General features: G+C 35.6%; 1 protein-coding gene across 3 annotated transcripts in view; it reads right to left on the minus strand.

Annotated features, from left to right (window-relative positions):
- The window catches only part of CCSER2 (coiled-coil serine rich protein 2), a gene marked incomplete at its 5' end in the record, with an annotated part of 58,252 nt that overhangs the window by 12,443 nt on the left and 33,768 nt on the right, over nt 1–12,041 (minus strand). For all 3 annotated transcript variants that reach the window (XM_082486795.1, XM_082486796.1, XM_082486797.1), the window contains 3 exons: nt 5,511–5,609; nt 7,339–7,425; nt 9,294–9,374. In XM_082486795.1, the coding sequence (XP_082342921.1) occupies nt 5,511–5,609; nt 7,339–7,425; nt 9,294–9,374 (267 nt within the window). The remainder of the gene's footprint in view (nt 1–5,510; nt 5,610–7,338; nt 7,426–9,293; nt 9,375–12,041) is intronic.

Genomic DNA, 12,041 nt, shown 5'->3' on the forward strand with positions numbered 1-12,041 from the left:
AATGTGTGCTGAGGTTCTTAAGAAATCCAAAGAACAGGAAAAAAGAAACACACTAATAAGCACTTCTCAGGTTATGGTATATAACACAGAAAAATGAGGCAGTTTCCCACTAAATACAGGCAAGAAAAACCTGAATCACAATTTATTTTATGCTTGATCATTAAAAAGGCTATAAAAAAAATCATAAGCAAGCAATGCTAGAATTTAGATGAGAACATGACTTACCCTCAGCTTCTATTAAAAAAACCCAGACATTTGATGGGATTCTTCTGGGTTCTGAAGCCTAGTCTGATGCAAGTCTTTCCACTTGCACTTTGATGTTAGACAACAGTCAGAACAGTTTCTCCCCGCAGCTGTTAAGTGCATCCAGACACTAAACTTAAATGCCATTCCTCTCATTTCCCAGATGTTGGAATTGTGAAATAGCAAAAGTCCCTCCCAAAAGAAGTCATTCAGAATTTTAAACACCAGGAAAAACAGGAGACTCAGGAGCAGAAAAATAAAAGCAGCTGAAATAAAGCAGTCTACAAGCCAGAACAAAATGATAAATGTTCTTCAGAGATCCCAATTAATTGTACAATTGCTGCTAATTGCTTTATGAAGTTCTGACCCTAACTGCATTGGAGAACCATGCTCTGTTGTTTTTTGGTTTGGGGTTTTGTTCCTCCCCCCCCCAAAGACTACTATGAGGATATTAAGGCCAGAGTTTCCCATTGCTATGAAGATACCTCAACCTTAGAATAAGCAATCAAAGAAAAAAAGCAATTGCTTCTTCCAGAAAAGGACAAGAGAAATACTTCTAAGCTATTGTTGCATAGTTTTTTGAGGCCAACAGCCAAATATTCCATCTCTTTTCCCAAGGATCCACCAATATCCAAACCTGCTACTGCTTTAAAAAGTTTCTTCTGCTGCAGACACAAATAAAGGAAAGATCCGTTTTCATCCATACAGCTAGAGCCTTTGGGCCCTTCCAAGGAGAGACGGTTTTTGCTGTGTCTCACCTAGCATTGTCAGCTGTCTCATACAAACTCAGAGCTCCGCATCATTAGCGCCTACGTGTTATGCACTGTTATTGCAACAGAGCAGAAACATGCACAACATGGCTATCTAGTCCAGCCATGGTACTTTCACCAAGAATGTACATTACAGTGGATCAGCAAGTGAACTGCAGAGTACTGGACAACAAGAGAAACCTGGGCTGAATGTGAAGATAAACACTACTATAGCAACAAGGCTTCAAAACCTGGAAGTTTAAGTTCATAGTTGCAGGGTCAAAGCACATAGAAACTTTAAGACCAAGGTGGAAGGAGATTACTCAAAGGCAACAGTAAACAAAGACAGCTAGAGTATTATGAAGGTTCATCCAAACAATGATGTGAAAGGCTTTGAAATGACAAACTGGAACAATACCCAAATGGAAGGCAAAGAATATGTCTCAGCGCAGAAGTAGAGAACAGATGTAGCAAAACCCAAGAATATGCATGCTCCCAGGGAAACTGAATTCTTTCTTGTCATTTTACCAGAGACAAGAATGAACTTGTACACGCATTTCAGAAGCAAAACTTATTCTCATCACTCTGTACTATTCCAAGACCAAGGAGAAAAATCAGCTTTTACTGTAGGCTATCTACTGCAGGGCATGGAAGAGCACCCATGATCTAGGAGGAGTTGTGCTACGCTAAGGAACTGGACCTCAGGGGCCAGAATCCTTTACCGCCTTCTTCATCCATATTCAGGCTTTGTAGTTTGCTTGCTTGTCTTTTACTTCTCCACAACTGCAAACAACCTTTCCAGTTCAAAAAGGCAAATAATTTTTCAACATAAACTTGACATCTAACCCCTTTAACGTCAAAAATCTTAAAAAAAAAAAAAAAAAAAAAAAAGACAGAAAAAACACAGTCAGCATGTAGTATTATAGGAACAACGCTACAAAGCCTTCGAGACAATTGTGGCAATGGATGCTCGCATTTTTCTTCTTTGTAAGCTTTGTCAATCAACATTAATTTCTTCATATAATTTTATGTTACGTAGCATCGTCCAGTTGTTTATCAGTTGTGGGCTTTTTGGGGGGGGGGGGGGGGGGGGGGGCATGGGGGAGTGTCGTCAATGATAGTTACATGATAGGCATAAATTAAATGGAAGTGAATGCAGTATAAGAGATCTATGAGAAATCCTTCAACTGTTATGGTCTACCCGTCAGTGAATACTTGGAGGATGGCTAACCAAAAATAATATTTCTCCAAGTTTCCACTCTCTATACAAACAGTCAGAAATCAGATACTTTATTTTTGAGCATATTGTCAGGACAGTGCTTTCAAAAAAACTCCATGTATCAGACACTGGCAAGGCAATAGGTTAATATGCCCCATTTTCAAAACAGTTCTTTTCAGCTACTAGGTTTTATCCCTAAGTTTCAAGGATCAACCTAAAGTTACATAGCATCCATTTATGTACAAATTTACCTTTAAATAGGAAAAAACCCTAAAAGTACTTTCAAAAACTGTGGTCCGTAAAGAGAATAAGCCCAGACAAGTTTATAAACACCTCAGGACGGACCATTTTATAGAAATATCTGTTAATAAAGAAAGAACAGATAAGAACATGACTTTCTAAAAAGATGTTTAATGATATTCACTTGCCTGTTTACTGGGAGAACGATGAAGTGATCAGAAATACCAGCTATTTCAAATGGACAGTAGAACTGTAATAAACTACTGCAATTCATATGGTCTTAAATTCCTAACTGAAATCTTTTAATAGCCCATTTCTACTCTCACTATTTCCTAGTCTATTCTAGCATCTATTCTTTATGAAACACTACAATAACAATGTTTGTTAAACGTGTTTCTGGAAGCAATTAAAGTGTTTCTTGAAACAGTAAATTACTGTAAGTGTATTCCTAGACTGTTATTTATGCTTCAGGAATCATCATATAGTACCAGTTCTGCTAGAATTTGTAAGCTTTCAGAATAATCTGGAAAGTTATGATAACCTAAAGAAAGTAACTTCCTGATGTTCACCACCATCTAAAGGGACTGACAGGTCAACACTTACAGGAAAAAAGGAACCAGTTAAATATTCAATTTTGATAACTTTTAACAAGCTTAAAAAGCAAAAAACATGCGCCTCAAGAGTTGTATTCTCATTGCCATGATTTCAATTATAATTTGTTTTTTAAAAAATGTAGTCAATATATTAACTTCAACATTTCATAAACAATAACTAAATTTCATTATTCATACCATGTTTAGGACCAACAAATCTGATTTCTCCAAGCCGGCGCTCTCAGTTCAAGACCATTATATTAAACTGAACAGGAATGTTAATAAAGCAAAACAATTATTTAAGACTTTTTTTCAGTAAGAATACATTTTACTTGGGTGTCTCCTGCTATTTCCATATATCACACTCCTGCCTCAAGAAAATACAGCCAATTGTCTCCCCTTTCCATTGCAAGTGACATTTTATGTTATCAGGTTCCAAAATAACAATGATTTCATGCCAAGGCTTTTTCTACATTACACTTCTATTAAGCCACGCAAGGAAGAATAAAAATGCATGTTAGCAGACAAACTATTAACCAGAAAGTTTAGGTCCGATCATTAGAACCGGAACTCAGCTACAACAGCAAGACTATTGTCTCCCTTTAAGAAATCACACATTAAGAAGCTCATATCAATCTGTTTGCTTGCAGAAAGCCTCCATATAACTTAAAATATGCAAAGAAGATAATAAAATAAACCATTCTGCCCCAAACTTTTCAGCTATCATTTACAAATAGAAGTTCCTGAAATGCAGTATATTTTGAAAATTGGTCAATACTTAATGAATTAATTCCTTTATAAATTTTCATGAGAAACTTACATGTGAAGACAAATACACTGAGATGTTTATAATGTGCATCTAATGAGCACAGGCCTACACACATATGTATCATACACATATATACATATACAAATATCCACACACAAACACTCAACCATGAATACAGCAGAGGGGTTTTTTTAAGTTATATTCTCCCTTAATCCAAATTTCCTAATGACAAAAAACTTGTCTTTTTGAACAAAAGACTACTGAATAACTTAGAAATGTATTTCAACCTGACCAAAGCAGACAATTGGGCTAAATGACCACTTTTACCTGAGATATAAACTCACATTCCCCATTTTCTCCAATTACCTTTGTCTTACCAATTAATAGCACAGGTTGCTCAAGCTAAAGCTTCTGTAGTTAGCAACTGACTTTCAAGAGTTACTTATCTGTTTCTGAATTTATGTGGAAAATGATAGGAAAAAAGGAACATGGAAGCAACAATAGCCACTAACCTAGTAACAGCATCCACACAGAAAAACATCAAACGAACATCACAGATACGAAATTAAAACTTAAGAGAAGCAATACAAGTGTTCAAAAGCTCCAAAGTAACAGGAAATATTGATAAATATTGAAGACATTACACATACTTTCTGGAACAGAGGTGTCACAGCAAACTAAAAGCTACTTAAGGTTATGATCTTTTTTATTTTGGGTTTTTATCAGACAGAAGACAGTTGAAAAGCATGGACTCAAGAGGACAAAGCTGTTTGCTAGCAACTGGTGATCATACAATGTGGTGGTATTGCTGTCCTAGCACTATATATTTAAAAGAGTAACTTTAAAAGGAAAGTAAAGGTGATTTATCTTTACTACAATCTTCTATCAAGGCAGGCTACAACAAAGAAACAAGAAGTCTAACCCATTTTTAAATATTTAAAAAACCCAACTCTCAGGATCCTCTAGTTTCAAATTCCAAAGACTATTTGCTGGTGATGACAAAAGCCACATTTATCATTCAAAGGTAAATCCTTATCATTATACAATATTAAACATGTTGTCCCTCCCCCATCTTAAATATTCTATTAGTGTCCCAGGAAGAATGTAAGTTTTATATAATGGAAGCAAATGTGATCCATGCAACAACATATGGGAATGAAGATGTGCATTGTCAAAGTGATTTTCACCCAATAATTTTTTTAATTACTCAAGTTCTTCAAATAAATGATAAAATTAGATTTTTTAATTAAAAAGATTAACTTTTGTTTTTACACTTATGAACTGAAGCTTAGAATACACTGTTGCTTTTCTCAACAAATGTGAGAACATCAACAATGAAACTTTAACCAGGAAAAAAATCAAATACAGATACCTATGACTTTAAAGCCAGGATGCAGGAAAATATCTTGTGTATGATTAGATATACAGCTTGGACTGACTGTAACTGAAATAGTGCAAAGGCTGATTATTTTAATAGGAGCCTTCTAGAGTTTAATTACTTAAAAAAGGTTTGTAATAGATGTTTAAATCAAAGGGATGCAGAAGAATGTAAGGAATGCACAGTAGGAAGGATACCACTCTCGCATACAGCACAGAATCTCTTAAACAAGGCCAACTTGTGTGACAGAAAAAGTAATAGAACTGGGGAATGAAATGCAGAAAGCTATAACCAAGAAGGATTGGCATGTTTTACTCACAGAACTCCTCCTCCAGGAGGTTTGCGTAAATTTATCAGCATACGTGCACGTTGACCCTGTAGGTTTCTGACTGTCTTTCTGGCAGTTACATCTAGTAGCCTTAATCACCCCAAAAAAAGAGAAAAAAGAAAGGAGAATTTGTCAGAAAATAACTAACTAAGCCTCTTGAAAAGCATAGTCAGGGCCCAGCATTCAGATATTGTGCATTACTTGACAGTATAGAATCACAGAATTGTCTAGGTTGGAAGGGACCTTTAAGATCGAGTCCAACCATTAACCTAACACTGCCAAAACCACCACTAAACCATGTCCCTAAGCACCACGTCTATGCATCTTTTAAATACCTCCAGGGATGGCGATTCCACCACTTTTCTGGGCACAATAAGATTAAACTGTAGAAACTAGTATTTACAGTGCTGCAGAGCTGCTTCTTTTCCCAAAGTATATTTGGAAATAATCTATAATAAATGTTAACTTTTGAAATGGTTTTTGATTCACTTAAAGAATGTGGTGCTTCAGAAATTTAAGTCATCTCACAATAGTAACAAATATAAGTTTTACCCATCTTTACAGTAGAGTTCCTTAGTTGCAACAAAGTTTTCAGTTACTAGAGCAGTTAGGTATACGACCTAGCAGGGAAGGAGATTTACTTGAAGAAATCTTTGAAGGCTGATGGTAAGAGTGAGACTAAGTGAGCTGAAAAAAAATGAACACTTACTGCAAAATACTAATAGACAAGACAACATGTTCTTGTATGCTGTGATCTGGAATTCTGTCATTTAAGAAGCAGAGCAAAAACCAAATCTGAACCTCTCGTTTTTGTTTTAGAGGGAACAATCACATGCTAGACAGGGAGAGGATGAAGACCACACATCAGTTTCAGTGCACATATGTACAAAAGCACATGCTGAACATTTCATTAGAGATCACACAAGACTGTCTCCAGCTGTTATAATAAATATGGTGTGCACCTCGTGGTGTGTCATCTATCCTACCTTTAAGATCTGAAGCTTGATAGCTTCAAAATGTGGGGCTATTTTACAAGAATTGTCACAGCAGGTGAGTTTACCGAAACCAAATGCAGAGATGCACGTGGCAAAATCTAAAGTTAACTCAGAACAAGAGCAAAAGCAAAAAGGCATTATGTAACTTTTACGTGAGGACTAATGTGTCTGCCTGAACCTGATTTATGATGAAAGTGCCCCCATAACTTTTATTCACTTGGCCAATTTAATCCTACTATTCAACATGCTTTGGGTTTTGTTTGTTTGGTTTTTAAAAAAGAAAGAAAAAAATCAACTTTGAATACTACCTTGCTTAGCTTTAAGTTTTACGGTGGAATTCTTTATTAAACTAACAGACAGTAGGGGAAAGGAGAGGCAGAAAAAAATGACAAAAAAGCTTCAAGAAAAAAGTGATAGGCTCAACACTTGTTATTTTTTAAAGTAATTTAAGCATGAAGTGCCTTACCTTTGCTTATTGTTACTTCTGAACAGCTTCTAGAATTATGTGCAAAGAGCTTGTTTTGGAAATGATATATATTTAACAATCATATATGCACCCTTGCTTAGTGCCACACCTACAAATCATGACTGGCCTACAGAATTAAAGATCCCAGGTGCAGAGCTGCAAACACACTGGAACGTGTAGACTTGGTCTAACAGAACCTTTACAGACCTGTGGGTCTAAAAAGAACCCAAATCTACCTCTGTTACAATTAAAAAATTAGCCACCTAGCCCTCTTAAAGCCTTCATACAAATTACATACTGAAGTTACACTCTGCAGTGTACACTTGGGATTTTGCTAAACATTTCAAATTATACTTACAAGTTGATGCTCCAATTGGTTGATTGTTTCATCCTTTTTCTTCAGTTCATCTTTAAGCTGCCTGATCTCATTAAGTAGATCATCCATCTGCAATAGAACAGAGAGCAATAAGAGGTTTTCTGTAAGGGCTACACATTCTAAATCAACACCTCTACGGGACATATTACTTCAGAAGTTCATGGAGGACCGGCAGCAACAGTAGCACATGCTTTCCTCCTCTTATTCGCATGGTGAGATGGGCTGCAGGCGTACAACCTAAAGGGTGAAGAAACTTGACTAGAAGTTTCTCTAACAGACTTGAGCTGACCCACTAAGTTTTCTGGGTACATAAGTAAATCAGCTGCATTTTTGATGCAGTAATTCATCTGTTGTACCAGCAACTGACACCTTGCAGGTGAATGTGCTTAGCCATCAAGCACTACCCATACTCCTCTTTATCCAACACCAACAAGAAATACTGACTCTTAAAAGTCAAGTGAACTGCTATTTAAAAATCATTAAGATAAAATTATAGAGACAAGAAAAAAAATCGTTTAGCAACATAAGCATAACTAGTGTTTACTGAATGCAAACAGCACAACTGATTTGAACACATCCTACTAAAAACAGAAGACCTAAAATAATTATGCAAAGTTCAGAAACTAAAAAAACTGGTAAGTATGCAAGAGTGAATTTTTTAAAAATAATTTTTCATCACAAGGCAATTTTAATGTATAACTGTGCCATTATAGCTAGGCCATAAATTAAGGGGCATACTTCCATTTAGTAGCATATAACTGCTATTTCAGTTTCACTGAAGTTGGTATTATTTACTACTTCAGGACAACACCCAGACTGATTTGTTGTGCAATTTTTCAAACCATAGGCCAGTATCAATTAAAGAAGTGACAACTCAAAATGCCAGTTAAACCTAGCACTTCTTTAATGAAGTTAAAAAGCAGTACTTTTTCCTCTAAGAATCAAGACTAAGATTTTGAGGGAGGTGATTGTAGAGGACAAGCACAAGTACATCAGACAATTAAAGATAAAAGAAGGCATATATATTAACAGTGTAGAAACCAGAGTTGCTAAAGCATGATGCATATGGATCTACAGCTTCGGCAAACCTCTTAAACCCCAAAACCAGAATTTGGACAGACAACCGTCAAACAGGAATAAGATTGTAAGTGTTCTTCCCTTTCAAGAAGTATTTGTAATTTCATTATATCTTCAGCAAGTATGGTTCTCCTCCCGTAAGTGCAGGAATAGAGATCTTTCTATACTGATTTTACAATAAAAGCCTCAAGCAATGCTATAAAGCCTTACCACTGTAGAAAGAACTACATTACAAGTCTGTGATCATAAAGGATGATCCTTTTTGGAATATCCATTGTGATTCCTTCTTCCTTTAATACTCATTCTAAAACAATAAACACATCTTTGACTTTATGGGGTTCACGTTGTTTTTAAGTTACATCTGCAATACCTACGTTATCTCAGGGAAAACTTACTTTAAATGAAAGATATTTTAAACTGAAGTCAACAATAAATGCAATGAAACAGAGCAAGTAATTGAATAAGTATGGTATGATTACACTTCAAAGCAAAAATTGTCCTTTCAAATTCTAAAACTTACCAAGAAGATGTTTGAAAGAAGTTACTCTACAGATATAAATTCCCACATGACTGCTACAAATACCAAATGGCAAAGTTATTTTAATTATTTAAACAATGCTAGCATTTTTAAGTATGTATTTTAAAAGGTCAAAGAAACCCTTCCATTTTAATAAAACTGAAAAGGTGGAAGTACATTAACATTCGCTAGGTTGCATTTAAATAGATGAAAGAAGCAAGAAGCACTACTTCAAAGTGACACAGAAGTTTTTGGGTTGTGTTTTTTTTTTTTTTTTTTTTTTTTTTTTAAACAGAAACATGTTTGTATCTCTTTTTCTGTAGAGTAAATCAGTGTCATTTACCTTAAAAGTTAACTCAGGTTCTTGTGGTTCTGGACTTGGAACAGAGAGTGGGATGTCCTGGAGTGACACATTTTCATCATTCTATCAGAGAACAAAAACAAGAACAAAAGCTCAAGCTACTTGCTGAAATAATTCCCTTCAAAACATGCTTTCAAGGATGGAGTCACGCCACCTCTCTGCTGAACTGTACAATGTCTGACCTCTCTCACTGTGAATTTTCCTTTCTTTTCCCTGATAGAAAGCCTTCCTTGCTGCAGCATGTGTACAGTGCCCAAACAAGGGCCATGAACAGCCTTCCTCCTGTCAAAGATGCAGGAACAGCTGCAGCTATGTCAAAGTGTGTTGATTTTATGCAAAGATCTGGTAAAAACTGGCCATGGTGTTCAAACATGTTATATGGGGAAGGATGCTTTGTGATTTTAAAAGCTTCGTTTCCTTCAGTATCCGTTCAAATAACATGTCTGAGCAATATCAAAATATACAGCTAAAATATTTCAGCTAGAAATTCTTAACTCAAAAAGCAACATTTTTACTGGGTAGACTAATAGAAAATTAATTCACAGCCATCAGATAAAAATTGGAACCACACAAAAATATTCTCCCCCTTACAGTTATGAATACTGAAATTAAGTACAGGCAGCAGAAACAGAAATAACCAGCAAAGATGCCAAAAGGCAATTGCCTGGATATGTACTGAAGCACTCACGTGACAAAAACTCACACAGCCATTATGCGCAGCACTCCAAACCTGTGGTGCTCAACCCTGAAACAGTTCAGTTTGGTTACAGAGCCACATCACAGACTGAACAACTAATGGTGTATTCTTGTGATATGTTCTGAGGTTTGTACTGTGACATTGTGTCCAATCTCAGTGTGATGCAAACCCACAGTACAACACAGTTATTTTATGGCAGTAGAAAATCATAACCCCTGTTCCCTCGGTGTAAAGACAATTCCCCCCCCACTCCCCTGTCTCCTCCATCTGCTACCTTCTTAAAGAAAACAATTAATTAATTGTCTGCTTTACAGTAGTATCCCATATTTTTTAGGGTTCTTAGGGATGTGTTTCTTCACCCAATGACCTCACTGCCTAAGATTGCATTTGTAGAATATAAGAGCAGCCTGTCTCAAAACCTGTCTAAAACCACTGAGGCTGAGCCAGCAACTCCCCAAAACCACGAGAGCAGAACCACAGCTCAAATGCTAAAGTTCAATTAAGGGAAAAAAACCACAACAGACCTATTTATGTTCTTCATGTCCATGAGGTATCCATTTTGGTTTTTAATCCATAAAAAGTATTTCTTATACATTTAAAAAAATTGCAGAGAAACATCAATAAGATTGTACAGATGCAAAAAAAGTTGATGAACTTTTAACAATTCAATTTTTACTTTTTCCTAAAGTCACTGATTACCTGCAGCCAAAACATGCACAACCATCACCAGACTTAAAGATAAAAGTACTAAGAATTACCACACAGTTCCAAATTGCTTTTACTATACTACAGATAGTTAAATTTAAATTTAATTTTAAGTAGTTGTGTTGGTGGGCGGTTTTGGGGGAGTTTTTTTGTTGTTATTGGTTTTGTTTTTTTTTTTTTTTTTTTTTTTGTGGTGGGTTTTTCTTGGCTTTTTTTTTTATTGGTGGTGTTAGGGGTTTTTTGGTTGGTTGGTTTTGTTGTGTTTTTTTTTTTCTTCCCTTTTTCTTTTTTGTTTGCTTTTTTTATACTTCTTGGCTCCCCCCCCCCCCCCCTTTTTAAAAGCGACTATTACTTGTGAAAGCAGTCAAATTTCAAGGCTTCTCACTCCTTAACATAGCAAGTATTTCAGTTTACATTGTCCAACACACAGTTGTATTCAATTCACAAGTAACTGCTTGTCCCTTCTGGGCAGATTGCCAGCATGTGGCAGGCTGATGAAGAAGCAGTTTACAGTCTGTTATGAACTAGTTATAATACAGTGTTTTGAAATATTTTGCACAATAATATAATAAACACACGTTTTTAATCCAAAACGTTTTTAAAATGCTAGAAGAAATGAGCAGCAATTAACAGATTTCCATCAACATTTGTTATTTTAAACAACTATACAAACAAATACATGCTTTCACAAGACAGGGTACAGACGGTCACAGTTATAATTGTGAAGGAGTAATCACGGGAATGGAAATACAGAAAACAAGACAAACTATTGCAAACAAAAGTATCTTGCATGGCTTTTAAAAGCTCGATCACTGATACCTCTGATATACCTTTTATTTCCATTAAAATGCATATAAGTGGAGCAATAAAACATTCTACAACTGCAGATTATGACCTAATTGCAAAGAAAGTATGTCACACATTCTCTGGCAATTTAAATCAAGTACTCCAGTCCTATGCCATACCTGGTTACTATTCACTAGCAAAGCAAGAACAAAGTTCATGTGCACCAATTCCCTAATCACTGTTTTAATTATCTTAATACATATAATGAACTCAGTGCAACCAAAAAAAAAATAATAATCAAGTTCTAACAGTATCAGTGGGAACTTAAGCATCCTATTATAAACATATGCTAGGATTAATCTTTGCAACTTTTCTTGTTTTGCTTTTTCTTGCTCATCATACTGCTAAAATGAGATGGGAAAGTAGAAAAAAAAAATAGCAGAATAAGGCTATGTACAAAAAAACCCACCAAATAATAGGTTAGAATTAGCAAAAAGACAATAGAATTAGCAAACAAATTGTACTTACTACATGCACATGCT

This window comes from Vanellus vanellus (genome assembly GCF_965231255.1).
Source record: "Vanellus vanellus genome assembly, chromosome: 7".
Lineage (NCBI taxonomy): Eukaryota > Metazoa > Chordata > Aves > Charadriiformes > Charadriidae > Vanellus > Vanellus vanellus.